The following is an 18,358-nucleotide window of genomic DNA, read 5'->3' on the forward strand; positions in this document are numbered from 1 at the left end:
TTGGCATGTTTTAATAAATTCTCAAAAACTGACTTTTACCTCACTTGAGAGACTGAAACCAATCAAATGCTAGAAACTATTGAGAAAATTTTGGAATTGGATTTAACCTCAGAGTTTAATATTTAAACAATCAGTATAATTAGCTGAATTAGAGGAAAGATATGAGAATCTTAGCATAGTTTCAGAAAGAAAAAACAAACAACAAAACCACCAAAACCATGTCTGTGTGTTTCTTTCTGAAAGGTGTATCAACAGTTAACAACAAACAACAAGGCAGCGTCAGAAAATTGTACTCAGGCCCACAACTTCAACAAATAAATACTATTTAGCAACAATTAATTTTACTTTATTTGATATTCTAGGTGGGTTCTCCCTGAGGATAACATTGCTAATGGTGAATTCAGCACAGCTGTGTTATGCCAGAGCATTCTGAGAATGCATAACTCAAACAGTCTTGCAGGACAAATGCATAAGAAAGCTCCTAAAGTGTTTTTCTGAGGGGCACTTACAATGAAGCAAGAGAAAAGGGAAATTATCCACTATTCGTTGTTCAAAGCTATTGCACACTTTGCATTTGAAAGAAGAAAAGTTGCTACTTGTTTTTTAAAACTAATAAGGTAGTCATAAGCATGGTAATTTAGAGAAATATTGTCCATTGCTTTAAAATAATTTCAAAGACGTTGTCGGTATTTGCTGGAACTAGCAGGACTATCACACTCCTGTGAGAGGAGATTTCATTCACATATTTGAATACACACTTTTTTTTTTGTTCTGTTGAAAGCATGTGGCTTGGATTTTTTAACATCAAGTAAATGTTGAAATACATGCCAAAAAATTCTGTTAACTATAATCAAACCAGTGAAGACCAAAGTAATTCACTACAATAAGCCTGTTATATGTTAGCTAAAAGACAATGTAAATATCTGTTTCTATTATTTGACACAAAACTAAAGGTGGTCAAGAGCAACATAAATTTTGCATTTCTAAATGTCCTCTTAAACTCTGCAGCTGCTTTATCTATGGGTAGCAGGCTCCTAATCCAGTACTGTTATTAAGTAGGTACCTGGTTAGGTCAAACTAGGAAAATGATTTTTTTTATACATTTTTCCATATTAAAGCACTGAAAAGAACAGATTTATTTTTAAAGTCTTTATTAAATACACAGCTGAATAATACATAATTAGATAGTAATTTATGAATTATTTAGTTAAACTTTACTGTAAAATCATTTAAATGCAGATTAAAATACAAATATATTGTAAAGTATAAAGAGTTCCTGATGCTTTATTTGGAAATTTTGGGATAATTTTTTCAGGTTTCAGTTGTATCATATGGGTGACGTACTCACATGGGGATATGTGATATCACTGCTTTTCTTCTTCAAATACCCAGTAAAGTAAAATAAATGCATTGCTGAAAATGTGCTTATAGCTATATTATAAAATGTTTGCATCAATTTGAATCTCAATAATTGCAGTGTTTCTTTAAGTTCTTTTTCTCCTTTCAAATCACTGTTTAATTGCACAATTATCTGCACCACCCACCTGGTGCCTCCATAAGTCTGCTGAAGGATGATTATCTCCAACAGGGATGTCGGAGTAGGAAGGTAGTAAAGAAGAAGCTTTGAGACAAATTTATAAAAACCCACAACCACCAAGAGTCACAGATCTATTCCTCAGAATAAAATGCACTAAAAAAAAAAAAAAAGCAATTAAAAAGCCTGTGTTAAAAATAATCAGTTCTGATAAAAGACTTCAGTGTTGCACCTTTGGAGCAATGATTTTAAAATGCATATGAGGAAAACTGTGATAATGTGATACTGATTTTTTTATTAAAAGTCATCTAAGTGGAATGTGTGTCAGCTCACAAATTCTCTGCTGATAATTGCTATTGTTTCACCATTAAAGTCTTCAAATTGTCAGTTACATTCAGAGAGAACATTTTAGGATTTAATCTGTCCCAGGAGATTAGCAGAAATTTCTATAGAATCAATGTAACAAAAAGCATCCCTGCCATTATTGGTGGAAAAATTGTTGTTGTTTATAAGTAAAGAAAATAATTTTTTTTTCTTAAAAAAACCCCAAGTATTAAATAAAACTATTCTATTAATGTACTCAATGAAATGTAGAAGAGGAAATTGCATAACCAGTGCTTTATTCTTGGATTTATTTGACACTTTCTAAGAGTTAAGAGCTGGACTTCACACTTATTCACATTGTTAGTGTGATTTGCCAGGTGTTTGGGAAGCAGCATGGAAAACATTCTACACAGAGAACATTACCTGTGGCTTTATTCAGATGAGAATATAATCTTTTAGAATGGTGTAACTGGGCCCTGGAAAAAGTAACCAGCTGCAGTAGTTGCTTTCCATTGTTGAAATGAGTAAGCTGCTCACAGAGCTGCTTCTCTTCTCTACATCATTTTATTGGTTCCTGGCTCCTTTTCCCTTGAACAATTCTGTGTTCAACCTCACAGTCAATGTCATCCCAAGTGCAATTTTTTACTTTGTTCCTTCCCACAGTACTTCTCCTAAATTTCACATGGCAGCTTTCTCTTTCCTACCACTTTCAATGGTTCTTTCCCCCCTAAATTTCCAATTGATCGACCCTGAGAACCAACTTACTTTGCAGTCTGATTAAGCTAATTCTTATTTTATCACATTGCTAGTTTTTCAGAAAATTGTAACGTGAGAAACTGGGGAGTTTTTGGTTAAAGGCAAATTCATACCAGTAAAAATTTACATTTATTTTTTAGCAATATAAATAAATTTATACTTTCCATGCATTGTTATTTCAGAAAAAAATGTAAAGAAGTGTTACTTTAAATAGAAGATAATACTCTTGCCAATGATATAATATATTGCTTTAGTTGCAATCAGATAATACATTGGAAAAAGCTGAATATGGGCATAGATAAACAGTGATAGGATGAGAGAAATTTCTTGTGTCAACTGAGTCTCATTCTCTATGCATGCTGTAATGGAGAAGAGCACAAAGACAGAATTATTTATGACTATTCCAATGAGCACAAGTAATTTTATGTAATTTTCTGTTCACTTAAAAAAAAGTAGTTATCCTGTTTACCTGTTTACCTGGAGTCTTCTTATCAGAACAGTGGAAATATCTTTTCATCTGATACAGTGTGGAAGGGAATGGGAATGTGTGTGTGTGTATAATAATGATCACATTGCAAAAATTATACTGCTGCCCTGTTAGACTAACTTAATTATTTTAGTATAAGTAAAGTGAATTTTTGCTGCTAATTTTCTGTCTATTCTATCTGTAACAAAATAGGCAATGTTTCATAAGCCTGTGAGGATGCAGGTTATGTTTATAACATTACCATAATTTGACATACTTCTGCCATGTACTACTATAATGTAGGAAATAAAGAATGTGTGATAAGAGGCTAGAAATCTAAAGCAAGATTGAAAAAAAAAAAAAAAAGTATCATGGAGTATTTTTTCATATTACAAATCTGACATATCTAAATTTTGTCCATGTCTCCGTTGTCGTCTGAGCATTTCCATGTATATGTGCAAATAGGGTAATGATTTTCAGTAACAGCTCAAATGATAAATTAACTTGAGATAGAGATCTGGAACATTGCAGAAGTTCTTTTGCACTTAGGCAATACAAAGCTTAATGTTTTTAGTACATTTTAATACATTTACTTTATGATTTTGACTGGTTTATACTGGGGATTATCCAAATAAATGTGGTGTATGGTCACCATTTCTTGAAGTGTCCAAAAGATGAGTAGAAGAGGCACTTTGCAATATAGTTTAGTGGGAATAGTGGTATTTGGCCAAAGCTTGGGCATGATGACCTTTGATAGTGATTCTATGATTAAGTTAGATAGCATGGTTAACATGGGCTCTGAGAAAAAATGAAAAGTATGAATAGTCAGTAATTCCAGAGGGTCAGGTCAAGTATAAGCTTGAGCTAACCCCACTCTTATATGTAGATAAGCAAAGGTTGGGTGATGAGACAGCTTGTTTTAAACTTGTTAAAAATTATTGCATATCAAATTGTATAAGTGGTTGTATCTAAATGCCATCTAAATGCTATCATACTCTGATTATGAAATCCTGAGCTGAATTAAAAAATAAAAAATAATTAAAAAAAAAAGGGTAAAAGGTTGAACTGGCTGCCAGAAATTCCCAAGAAAAATTCCCAGAACTTGGTAAGGATTCTGGAGTTCTGAGATTCTAGAAGCATTAGAACAAAACCTGATACCAGAACCTGGGCAATCAACACAGTTTGGTGAAGATATCAAAAGTTGTTAGGATTGAAATCCTAAGCAGAACATGAGCTGATGCTGTCTCATTCACATACAAATAAGGGAAGTGAGCAGTCTGGGGTGTTCCTTCCTATGGGGACTAAGTAACCTACTTGCAAATAGCATATGCATTTCCATAGAATTAATGTTCTGCAACATATGTTCTGCCTGAAGTCCTAGTGTTGTTTAAGATGTTGGTTTTTAAATAATGGTTAAATATATTGTATTTATTGATGTCATCTATTTTACAAAGATCACCAGGAAAATTTGTCAGCAATTCACTGGAAAGATAAAAGGCAAAGTGGATTCTTAAAATTAAAATGTCATCTATCAGCTGGAAATACCTAATTGCTTTTTAATACTAGAGCCAGAGTTTTTAGGTGTGAATTCCAGGTTTGCATCTGAATAATTTAAAGGCATATTCATGTGGATGTAGCCTAGAAATATATCCATGTAATGGAGAGAATAACCTGGTATGCAGTTGTTTGCCATTGTTGTACATTTAGCTCCTGGAGGTTAGACTCCTACATTTTTATTTGATTGTTCTTCCAATGAGTGTGTATATATTCTAAAGAAAATTTTAAGAATGTTGTAATTTTTTTTTTAATGTTTCTTGACAGCATGCTGACTGACAGGCTGTTATGAATAGACTGCTTTTGATACTTAGGTCTTTACATTAGTTTAAAAACATTCATAGTTTTTGCACCTTGCAGTGTAAACTCTATGACTATTTTAATAAGTATTAGTTCTTCTTCAAATTTTAACTGTACCATATCAAGTTGGGCTCTGTTGAATTGTGTACAGCTCCTCATTCTTGTAACAAACTGCAGATTGTTTAAATTGCATAATCAGGGATTGAAATTAGTTTTTTATAGTGGAAACTCTTCTCTTAAATTTGTTTCACAAGAAAGGAACACAAAGACATTTTGTACTATATGATATTCACCTAATATAAGGTATATTTTAATATAGGTAATGGTACATTTTGTTCTCATGCAAAAGAGGCAAATATAATAAGTGTAGGTAATATACCTACTGTTAACAATGTGATTCCTGGAAAAACAGTAATCATAAGCAAATTAAGCTATGAGAAATAAAAATGAAGGATAAGGTTTTCCATGTTTCTTGTGAAGACAGTTTGCACTTCCAATGTGGACAGTTGTGATTAGACTTTTCTTTGAAATACCCAAGCTTCAGGGAAACTCTTGTCAACAACTCCTTGTTAATGGTAAACTCCTCTTTTTCCAAACCATTTTTCCTGTACTGTGTGTATATATTTATATTAAAATTAAATTAAAAGTACTTTCTTCTGTATTTGATAATTGGAGAATATCTAGTGTAACAAATATGTTTAAAATGTATAAATTTTGACATTTTTTCATAATACAAACAAAATACAAATAACTTAGTTTTCCTACTTTGAACAGCATTTGGGGTTTTTTGGGCATATTCTGATGTTATATCTCTTCATTATTTATTTAAATAATGAAACACTTTGATCTAAATTCACCTTTTATCACAATATGAATAGTATTAGGAGAACTTATACTTATTAATGGGAAAGCTCTGGAGCTTTCCAAATTTCCAGATTTCCAAATGGTGTCAGCCTTTCAGACAGATTAGGTAAACCTCCTTCAAAGATATTATCCATATTAAAGTTATTACTACCTCCAGACAAGGGAGTAGGCAATCTGACTTTCTTGAGTTGCTTTCAGAGATTTATGCATTTTCTTCTTCCTAACTGAAATACTGTAGAAAATCCCAAATTTCAGCTATCTTCTTGATCCATAATCTCCCACTGGCTTCTCAGAATAAATATGTGAATCATCTAGATAATTTTATCTTTAGAATCATATATCATATTATTTTGTTAATAAGTCCTGTGTTCTTAAACAATGTCTTGTAGCTCCTGTATTCTCAGATTATGATGTTTTCTGTTTTGTGTTGTGTACCATTCCTTCTCCATCTTATTGTCTCATATCTGTATTTTTCTTTCTGCCATCACCTCAGTCATTATGTTACTTTACCTCGTTCCTGGTACACCCAGTCCACAGATCACCATTACAGGGATGTCAGGTATATGTTTTCCTCTGTGTGACTATGTGTGGGTGATGCATGTACTTCTGTGTACCTACATGTCCACTTCTGGTTTTATTTGTCTGTGTACAGTGGTAGAAAACTTAGAAGTTGAGTTAGTATCATCATTAGATTTGTTAACATAGTGTGATCACTAACACTGGGTAATTCTTCCTGTGTTTCACTTGATTATTTTCTCACTGCTAATAGTCTATAATTGATGGTCCTCAAAGATTATGCTTTATTTACATCACTCTGATGCCTTTCGGAGAGAAAGATTATTTTCTTTATAAAAAGAAAATAATTTAAACAAGCAAACACTAATACATGCTAATACTGTGATTTTAATAAGCATAAAATCATACATGAATGGCTGAGTTAAAGGTTAACATAAAACTGGAGAGTGATACCTTTCTCATAGTCTTGTAGCTCTTGTAGCTGCGAGCCAATCTATTTTAATTTTTAAAAGTAGTTTTGCAAAGCTCGCCAAAGTTCCAGTCATGTTTTGTTCCAGTGTTTTGTTCTGTTGCTGACATTGCTTGCTTTTCATATTGTTTTGTCCTCATTTCATCTTTTTGTTGCTTTTCATTGTGTTCACCCATTCTGTTTTGACAGCCAGGATCACACAATGTATCCTCTGTTTTGTGAAGATGCAATCAGATTGCTCCGCTCCCGCACCATGTGCCGTACCTACTCTGAGGGTGCTTACTATGATCTCCAGAGGTATAACTGATGTGGAGGGTGCCATTAGCTCTTCCACACTGACACTGACATGTTTGATTTCCAATCTGAGAATGTGATCTGTGTTTTAAGAGATAAACACTTACAGTGAATGTGTTTTGTAATACTCTGGGTATGTATGCATCTTAAAGCTGACTACTCAGGGCCATGGGAAAATCCCAAGAGGTGCTGAACAGCTTTGCAGAAGCCAGTTTTAAAATAGGTTATATGGATATTATATGTCTCTGTCTTTTATAACCCTTCTCTTTGCTGGAATTTTCCAGAGTGCTTGTAGCATTTATTATTCTCTTTGAAATAACAAGGAAAATCCTAACTACTTTACTTTTGCACAGAGTGTCTGTCTGAAGTCTTTGCATAACTGGAAAACAGAGTGAAAAGTAAAAGTGTATGCTTATGAAAACTTATGTTATTTATATTTGTATACTGCATACTCTGTGATTTAGGAATACTTGTACATAATCACAATACCTGTGTGTGATTGCAGAACACCATACTTCCTATTTACACATGAAATACATGAAGAGAGAATTTGAGCCCATAACAGTTTCTGTGAAATAACTTATGACTTGAAATACAGTGGCTCTTAAGAGATGCTGCTGAAGTACCATAACTAAGATATCTTCAGAAATATTGCAAACCAAAAAAGTTTATATAGTTGTATGTAAATAGCAATAAGAATATCTAACTGAAAATTGTGAACCAATAAAAAGGAAATGGTGACTTCGGATCAGATACAGTGGTTGATATAGGTATTGCTCTACAAGAGGGGCCATGTAAAAATTTCTAAAGCAGAAGTAAAGAACTCTTTATATAATAACTCCATGGCTGTCATCTGGATATGAGTCTGAGAAGTTCATTAATGCTTGCACTGCATTTGGATCATGTGTCACCGTATTTTTAAGTGAATGTAAAATTACTTTTGGATGCAGAAACAACAAGGGATCTGAAAAATCCTTCAAAAGAAATATTGCTTTTTAAAAATTCTCCAAAGCTATAGTATATTAGGCATTTTTACATTTAGAAGTCAGTCAGACATTTGTTTTGAAATGATGCTGTTTTACATGAAACCTAGTATAAAGAAAGTGTATAAGCAGTTCTGTCCAATGTAGAAACTTTGATAAGTTCTGTCCAATGTAGAAACTTCGATAAGGAGAGGGATTTTTTGTTTTCTTAAAATGTGTGACGAAATGTGCTCTTTTTTATGCTATTTACAGTAATTAATTATTATATACTTTTTTTGGTCTTAGATATATACTCTGATTTGCACTCGTTTATCTGAATCTGATTCAGGTTACTGGCTATGTCTGCAACTATTTGGATATCAGGAAATTTGGAGCTATTCTCAAATACTTTGAGGTTCTTGACTTGCAACTCTCAATCTTTGTTTCTGAAATTAATCTCTCAAAAATAAATTCAAATCAATGAAAATAAAGGGCAAAAGTTACAGTACTTCATAGAGATGAAAAAGCTAGGATTTAAGCAATGGGACAATCTTTTCCAGGGCTTAATTTAACAGAAGACTATTAAAGCTAATTCCACCTGGGATCAGAAATGAAAATCCAACATGAAGGGAATATTTCTAGCTCACTGTTAGAACAGTATCTTGAGATTCCTTGGGCCTAGAAACTGATCCTGAATTCTATGATCCTCTTGAATCCAGGCTGCCTGTGGGTAACATTAGTGTTCAAGTTGCTTGAGTCATCCTACCAGATATGAACTCCTCTGTGTACCTCACAGCCACAACTGTAGTTCCTAGTTTTTCATCCCTTTTTTCTTCCTGTATTCTAACCACAATTTAAGGTTATATTTATAGCATTTATAGCATATTCATTATAGCATAATCATTATCCCATTTCTCCATACTAATTGTAAAAAAACCTTAAGTAACTTTCTCTTCCTCATTTTTACTTTAAATATATGAACAATTAGTTTTTAAACAATATTTCCTCTTTTCTCTTTACACTTTTCCCCAGTTCAATGCTTATTCTAAAATACATTATTTTGTAGGCCAAGGTGTTATTCCTGTTATCTTTGTTCCATCTTCTTAATTAATGTCTTGTTGATATCAAGTAGCCATATCTCTTCCTCCCTTTTATTTTCTGTTTATGATGCATATGAAACAACTTCTCAGTTTCTACTATTCATCAAAATAGCAAATATTGTTCTGTACAGTTCAGCATTCAGGAAAGAGTCATCTGGGACAGAGAGATTTTTATCTCATGTCATTCAGTATCCATCAGTGTCTGTGTTCTGAAGGCAAATAAATCATATAAATATATTAGTCAAAATTACTCACCTTTGTTATCCATGGCTTCTTTTATTGCTTATCTTGTAGTCATTCACAGGCCACCCTGCTAACTCTTGTGGTCTCTTCTGGCATTATTTTCCTTTTGTTCCACCCCAGAGAGTGACTACTTGGTTCTCTTTCACCTTTTCTCTGCTGAAGTTTGTCAGTTACTGTTTATTTGCTATAATAGACTGAAGCTCATTAGTTCTAGGACATAGTTGCATTATCAAAAACCTTAATTTCTGAGGTCATTCTTAGGTTATGGTGTTCATCATTTCAATAGCTCCCCCCTTTTGAAGAAGCCCAGCTCTTTCCCTCCCAAAAGTAACAGCAGCATTGACAAGATATTTATTCCAGCATCTGCCTAAGAAAGGCAATCTATGCACTTAAGTGGCTTCAGAACCCTTAGGACCTGGGGTCTTCTCAAGAACATCCTGCTTGGATGAACATCAGGAGCACACCCCTGGCTCCCTTGGCTGGTCAAGGTTTCAGTCAGCCTGGCAGCACCAGCTGCTGTCAGTTCACACTGCTGACTACTCACACTGAATGTGCACAAGACATCATGGCTGGACATGTTCAGCTTTACTTACACTTTTATTTATATCCCCCACTTCAGAATCCTACAGAGTTATATGGGCTAATTCACAATTTGACAGTAACACATTTTAAATTGTCTGACACACATGATCTCAATGACAAGTAATGTTCTCGAGGTTCTTAGTCTTGTATTTAAAAAAATATTAACAGTTCATTACAAATAAAATTATGTTGGCAACCTCACTGTATGAGAATTCTTTCTCAACTTACCTACATCAGAGCTCAGCTTAATCAGCAAGAACACCACACTATGTGGAATTTATTTTTTTTACTTAGCCTTTGAGTTTAGTGTTTGCAAACCAGTGAGAACTGGTTTGTACATGTCTTGTGCAGCATGTGAGGTCTCTTTCAGGCAGAATTTCTGTTGTTTCACTTAAAGAAATTAGATTTTGCTTCCATTTTCTTTCCTGACTTTTGTTTTACCCAGCAGCCATTTTCTAACATCCAAATCCTACTCCTGGTGAACGTTCTCAGTTCAACTTGTTTTCTGTCAATGTAACTTTTTACTTCTGTGAAATATGTGTGCATTGATCAAGTATTCTTAATAAGTTGTTAATTATTTCTGAATAGAATTTGAAAGCAGAAGTTTAAAGTTTTATATATATATATGTTAGAAAATGTATGTTCAGAGTATATGGCTGAATTGAATGTGCTGTGCCTATAAATGTGCTCTATCTTCATCACATCTTAATAATACAGTAAGGGAGTGCATAATGAAAAAAACCAACCTCTCAAATGTCTGAAATATCTGTGCTGTTTATTCCATATTCAGGAGGACTAGGCAGGAGAGAAGAGTGCCTAATTCATATTATGATGACACAGCCTATACTCCTGAAAGGTATTTTAATTTATATAGTAAAAATAGATAGAGTTGAGTAATAAATTTTTATGAAGCGTAGACTAAAATTCTAATTGGCATACACTAATGATATTTAAATTTACAGTGCACTTTATGCCATATTTCTCTAAATACAGAACAACTAATCTCCATAGTTTTAAGTACCTCATTTTCTTTTTAGCTCTCCATTAATTTGACTTTGCATTTTTAAAGCATAATTCTTAACTTGAAAAATTTTTTATTCATTAGATGTGGGAGGAAAATGAATAGTACAGAGGAACTTAGGTACAACTGAAGGTTTTTTTCTCTACTTAACTGCACCATATTTTTAATGGCTAACCTTTCCTGTCACTACAAGTGATTCTAGGACAATTTAGAGTCCTCAATTTCATTCTTTCCATAACCTGAGTACCCTAAAATGCTACTCAGTTTTTAGCATGTTACTCACATTGACTTAAAAAAGGACTAACCAAATGCCTTCAAATTGGTTTTGAGTGTTTGCCATGCCAAGAACCAAAGTACTATTATTCTTCCTAAATTTTGCTATGGTTATAATGTATCACACTGAGCAAAATATCACTAAAATCTGACATGTAATCTGAAAAGTTTTGGAGTGTCTCTGGAAATAGTTATTTGATAACAACATTTCATGTTTAAAGAGCTAGGCCAAAAGACAAAGAAATCTAAAGAAGGGAGGAAATCAGTGTTCCTCCCCTTCTTTACAATGCTTTTATATTTCTCTGTCCATTGTTAAGTCAATGTCTGAATTTTGTCTACACTATGAGAAGAAGTAAAGCAGGGATTTTTTTCCTAAGCAAGAAATTTTGGTTTTGTTTGATTACTATGAAAAAATACAGTCATGTTTAAGAAAAAAATAAAGTGCACTGCAATTTTATACCTATATTTATATATTTATGGTGTCTGCAATAAAGTAGTTTTATCAAAACCTCCTATTTAAAATGCTAGTTAACCGGAGAGACTGGCTTCAGTTTTGAGGATATGGATTATCAGGGAGAGTGTAAAGATGTACCTGCCATTCTCCAGCAGTATTTTAACTTATAAAGGATTAAATCTACATCTAATCTAAAACTCAATTAGATGAAACTGAAATGACTTTCATCCAGCCATTGATCTAGCTATAAACCATGAAAAAAAAAAAAAAAAAGAAAGAAAAAGAAAAAAAAGCCACTCCCTATAGCATCCAATTGGACATAGAAGAAACAAGGGCATCTGATTGGCATTCACTATATTACACCCCATACAGTCTTCCCTGAGCATAGTATCCAGGGGATGTGGGGTTATTGAGTTTGTAAACATACTGCAAACCCTCAGGTTCTGTGTATAAATTTAGAGAAAAGGCAGACAAGCAAAAAATACTGCTGTTATTCTCAGTAACAGGTTCATCAAAATTCTTGGATCAATGTATCCAAGCCAATAAAAAGTTTTTCCTTTATGGAAAAACTTTCCTTTCCCAATGGATAATATTTTAGATATATACAAAAATTTTTTTGTCCAAATTGATAACATAGTGGTCTTTTGATATTTTCTGATAATCCCTGTCTTCTCACTCATTGTCATGTGGAAATCATTGAATAGAGACAACAAATGAGCTCCCTGGCTTTACCCCAGCAAGAAACTGCAAGTAAAAAACTCCAGAGATTTAGCTGAAACTCCTTTAGCAAATGGTAGATGATTTGTATCTAGTTTTAACATACTGTAGTGACACATGAGAGGCTTATCCCATGATTTTTTAAAACAGATTTTTTTGTCCCATTATTTCTTTTCTTGATGGTTTTTCTTAAGATAAAATACTTCTATATGTGTTTTATGTTGTCTTCAATTGATTTGCTGAAGTGATGCAGCAAATGCTTGGGCAGCCCATATTCAGTATCTGGAAGAATAATACCACTATAAAATTTAATTGCTTTTCATTTTTTAATCATTGAAGTGAATTTTCTTCTGTTTCTTACATACCTGTGAGAAACCAACTACCCTATCCAACAGAGAACAAAGATTAAAACTGGAAAGGTCATGTATTTCATATTAAAACTAATATTTTAAACTATTAGTGCATATAATGTTATTTTTGTTAATGTTTTTTGTCCACAATTACTTTTTTATTATTCCACAAACTCAATAGCCATTGAAATCATGAAGAAATTTATGTACAAAAGGAGAAGGGATCAATTAGTATTTATGGAATGGAAATTTATGGCTTGACTGCTGAAAAGACTAGTGTTGAAATATAATAATTGTATAAGGAAAAAAGCCCTATAATTTTCTTGGTGTTTGATTTTGAAAAAGTTGGTTCCTACTTGAAAGAAAATATAAAATGTACAAAATTATTGGAAAACATTTGGAAATCTTCCCATTTTGATGAGAAATGGTCATGTCACATGAATTAGAGTGCTAATAGTAATATATAATTTTTTAATAACACTTTTTTATTTTGACTGCATTGTAAAGGTGGTACAATGGTGCAAGTTCATGGGCAGATGATATAGTCAATGGTTCAGCTGAAAGATATGGGTAAGTAAAGAGTGTAGTGCTACAGATAAAACTAAAATGTATTTTGGATCTTTATAATAATAATTCATTACAATTGTACCAAATTTATTTTTAATAAATGTATTTTTCTTGATGTCTTTCTTTCTTGACTCAGAACTAAGGCACTTACCTTCTAGTCTTTTTTCCAAGATTAAACTGTTTTATTCAGTTGCAGATAGAAAAAGAACATTAATTATGTTTTAACTATTTTTAAAACATTCTCACTGTTCAGCACCGTTTGAATGAAAAGAGATATTTTTAATGATACCTGCCTGCATTTGCAGTGTTGGGAAAGGTGTCCTTGAGACGTAATACTTTTATACTTTTAGAAATAGTCCCAGTTCTGTCTAACCTATCTTCCTTTGTGATTGATGCATACCCCATGCAAAGTGCTGTGTGCCTTACAATCTTTAGTTCCTCCCAGCTGTAGCTGACTTCTGATCAAGAAAGCACACAAATTTTCCTTGCTTTTAGTTTGTTGACTTTACTGCTTCCCTTTCATTTTCTTATTGCTCTTGCAAGAATTTTCATTTTTTTTACTTCCTTCCTTTGTGAATGTGAACAAAGAACATAAGAGACTTTTAAATTGAAGCTTAAAAAGTCTGATAAAACCCTGAATGAATCCATCAGTATTTTAATGTGGGGCTTCTCTTTAGAGAGGAGGAATTTGTGAGGGTCTTTTGGCTAAACATTAGTGCAGTTGCAGAATCTAGAGACCATATATTTTCTCTAGCTTTTTGAACCACACTGCCACTGTTTGTTGACTCTTCATTTTTAAGTGTACAGCAAGGGTCATACTCATTACTTCATCCTGGAAACTGCACAAGCATACTGAAAATGAACAGCATTTAAGAAAGGCTGAAAAGTGCTTGGTGCAACTAAAACTTTTGCTTTTGATAGTCCATGAAATAGTCCTGGATTACTTCTGTTTTCTTTTTTTTAGTCCTGAATAGATGCTAACATAGGTAAATATCAGTTAAATATATAAAAATAGATTTCTAACATGAAATAGAAACTTATTAGTTACTACTCTCTATCTCCATTTAAATTTAGCTCCAAAAATGTTTGGAAAAAAAAAAAAAAAAGATAAAATCATTTGTTGTGAACAATTTGTTTTAAGTAAAACATAAAGCATTAGAAAACACTTTAGTAGAATAAAGACTGCTGAAATTGATCAGATTCTGTACAGATCAATGGATTTACAGAATGCCTGTAACAGAAGCTGAATGCTATTTTGCTCATTCATAATTTGGGAACTTAAAAGATAATAATGTCTTACATACCTGCTGCTGTTTGAATTATCTGATTGAAATCCTGATCTCATCAAGAGACAAAGCTCTCAGTGTCAGTGAGGTCAGAATTACAGGTCTTTTGCCAAAAGTTAAGCAGAATATGATCGTGTGGCTGCAGTATGTATACAAAATAATTGCATAGTTACAACTCTGGCTATGGTAATTTACTAATTAAAAGCTTGCCATATTATTGGTGTTTCAAAATGTCACTGAAAAAGAAACAAAACCAACTATGTATAAGTGCTATAAAGTTATATTTAAGATCTGAGGAAAAATCCATCAAGAACCAAGTACTTCTCATATTTTGCATTTAGTACTGCACTTTAAAAAGGCATATTTAAGTACATGTTTAGTTTTAAGCCTACAACTACTTTGATTGATTAGTCTATAGCCTAGGTGCTCTGCTGAACTAAATTTGAACATTTGAGCTCTACTAGGAAATTCTTTTTCATTACTTCCCTCTCAAGATCCTTTATGCATTATCTTACATACTAATATATACAAGTATATACTTCAGTCATGAGACATGTTAATTAAAACACAGGCATGTTCCTGGTTTTGCTCATACATTATGGTATAATATTCAAGTTGAGTGGGTGAAATATTTTGTTCCAAAATGGGAAAAACTGTGGAATATATTTATAATATAAAGCTGAAAGTGTTATATTTTGAGATATTTCCAGTACTTTAATGGAAGTTTAGATTATTATCTGAAGAGAATCACTGCAGTATATTCAGTTATAAAACTGAGCTGGGGTGAAGGAGAGGAGAGGATTTCAGCTCTCATCTTTGAGAATTTTGAATTCCCAGCTTGTGAATCTTAATCAGCTTTATCATGATCTTCAGTGATCATCCCATGAAGATAGAGATGTGAATTCCTCCAGGGTGATTCTTATATATGTGTCAATTGAGAGTCTGTGTTAAAGATGTTGAAAGTTAGAAGTAATTGGCAAAATACCTAATGCTGTATAAGGCAACTGGCTATGTAAGTGAAAAGGTACATTGTAAGTACCAGAAGCAATAAAGTAAAAACACTCTACAACTTTTGTACATATAAAAATGGTATGAAATGTGCATAATTTCAGTCTTAATTGTTCCAGGATTCACATTACTTATTGGTTTTATTGATACTTGATTGTAATAGCTACTAGAAACCTCTAACTTCATTCACTGAATCATAAAATAGTTTGGGTTGGAAAAAACATTTTCTGCTCCAACTCCCTAAGTGAAATATGACTTTGCTATTCCTCAGCAAATATATCAATGATGATACATATTTTGGAGAGTAAATCTCAGCAGGTATAGATATATATGCTTTCCTTAAGTTTTTATAATTGTACCATGCCATGTGTTAGCATGGTTATCTTGGTGTCAACAGCAGTCACCAAAGGGGCTGCAGTGCCATGCCCAGGAACCTGGGCAAGCTGTGAGCAATTTAATTTCTGCAGCTGCAGCAGAGCACAGGAAGTGGAGCACAATGTGCCTGGGATCACAGCAGAGGTCCCTGCTTTGTCTGCTTAGCAGAGTTAGTAGAACAATTCAGATTCTGGCATGTTGCAGTTTAATCATGCCTGTCACTGGCATGGAGATGTACTGTTAGTTATCACCTATACCACAAAGGTTAAAAAGCATGTGACTAGATCATATCAGTGTATGGCTGTATGTGTGTATATATATATACATATATATATACATTATAGAATGTTACAGCATTCTATACACAGCACATAATATATATACATATATATATATACACATTATAGAATGTTGCAGCATTCTATATACAGCACATAAAAACATTGTAGAATATTACAGCAACCAAAATATCTTGCTTTATTTTTTTTCAACCAGAGTACCTAAAAGCTTTATGTTCCTGTCTTTCAAAAACTGCAGCAGCACTTATTTTATAATTTTAAATTAAGTTCCTTTATGAGTATAGATGAGTTTTCCTTTATGAGTATAGATGAGTTATTTGCTGAGATATTCTGTCACCAGTTTTCTAGAGATTTGACAGTGTACTGCTCCTTCCCATTTTACGTTGCAACATTTATGACTCAAATTTAAGTTTTTTGGTGCTAGAAATCTCATTTGTTTGTAGACATGCTTATCTATGTTATGCTAACAGAGGATCTTGTGTCTGTGACTAAACAGCAAAGTTCCTATAGCTAGTAGAAGAATAATATGTCCAAGGATTGAAATCCAGCAACCATCCACAGACACTGACAGGTATTGCCATTGTGTATTAGCTGGAGTTTGAAATTATGATACTTAGAAAGTGTGTTGTTGTATTTTTCTTGTTCTGTTCAGTGTTTCTAGATGAAAGTAATGCACTAGGAGCTGAATTGTAGTGAACTGTAGTCCTACAACAATTGTATTTTTATTTCTTCAGTTTTTTGTTACAAGAAAAACCTGATGCTAAAATGATGGTTGGCATGATCTCATCATTTGTACAGAGTAAAAGAATTTAACATGGGCTTATAACAAAATAGTTTTCACTCATTTTGGGGAAAAAAAAAATTCAGTTCTATTTGTTATGTAAGCTGTTACAATTGCTTACTGTTGGAAAATGTTAGTCTTTTATAAAGGTTTCTCTGTTCCGTAAGTTTAGATCAATGACTATAACAATTTGTTGAAAATTCTTTTTATTTGTTAGGAAAAGTAACAAATCTGAAAAATTAAAAATCAGAAAATCTTAATTCACTGCATTGGGAAAAAAGTTCACATTCAAAATTTGTAGTGTATGTATACATACATGTACATGTATATGTATATGTACATGTATATGTATATACAAATGCAGATAAATCAGTATATAAACGAACATTTGGTAGCATCTTTGGTTAGGTACTACAGCAGCCTACAGTGTTTACAGTGGTACCAAAATGATATTAGATTCTAGTTCTAATACTTGATGGATTTGGAATAAGAAGTTAGACTGTGAATACTCACAGGGCTTTCTGTATAGTGACTGTGTAGTGACTGTAGAGCTCAAACAGTCTCATAGTGATTGTCTTGCTTGGTTTAAAAGCAAACACTGCTGTACCTTTTCCTCAGAGTAAGGGAGAGTTATGCACACAAGGCTTGCAGACTTTGGCAAGGAAATTAGCCATCTACCATGCCTGTCTTCCCTAGCAAAAGTAAAAGGGTGCTATAATAGGCAGTACTAGATGAAGGAAGTGATTATTTGATATTTCATTAACTGTATTCTCATAATGAAAAGTCTGTTAACAAAGGTAAATAGTGCTAGTGTACATTAAAATATTATATGGATGGTGAATATCTTAGCTAAGACTATCATATTGTCCTCTTTAAAAATCAGTAATTCATATGATACGACTTGTAATGAGAAAAGAAGAAAGTTTCATCTAGATAATTTATAAGCAGAAGTCTTTAAGAATGATATCTGAAAGTTAGAAACTTCTTCCCATAATTATGGCTGGATTTTGATATTCATGCATAATTGCATACAGTGGTAAGGAAAGAGTGTCATTGCACAAGCAGAATGATAGTTTTCAGAATTAGAGTTTTCCTATAAAATGGACAGTTGCTCAAGACTGGAATCATATAGTACATGTGTTTGCTGTTAAAAGGATAAAAGAATAAGTGAAGCTGAAGACCACAGAGTAAAATTATTTTTAATTGCTCTTTATATGTACATGATGTAGAACTGCAAAGTGAAGCATTCAAGGCTGTCCCTTT

General features: G+C 32.9%; 1 protein-coding gene across 3 annotated transcripts in view; it reads left to right on the forward strand.

Annotated features, from left to right (window-relative positions):
- Positions 1–18,358, forward strand: part of RIMS2 (regulating synaptic membrane exocytosis 2) — a gene marked incomplete at its 5' end in the record, with an annotated part of 445,281 nt that overhangs the window by 290,433 nt on the left and 136,490 nt on the right. Inside the window, 4 exons of one of the 3 annotated variants that reach the window (XM_079301387.1) lie at positions 6,292–6,357; positions 6,973–7,080; positions 10,755–10,820; positions 13,287–13,349. The exons of the other annotated variants lie outside the window; for them this stretch is intronic. Coding sequence (XP_079157513.1) covers positions 6,292–6,357; positions 6,973–7,080; positions 10,755–10,820; positions 13,287–13,349 — 303 coding nt within the window. The remainder of the gene's footprint in view (positions 1–6,291; positions 6,358–6,972; positions 7,081–10,754; positions 10,821–13,286; positions 13,350–18,358) is intronic. 3 annotated transcript variants of the gene reach the window in all.

This window comes from Erithacus rubecula, assembly GCF_903797595.1.
Source record: "Erithacus rubecula genome assembly, chromosome: 3".
Lineage (NCBI taxonomy): Eukaryota > Metazoa > Chordata > Aves > Passeriformes > Muscicapidae > Erithacus > Erithacus rubecula.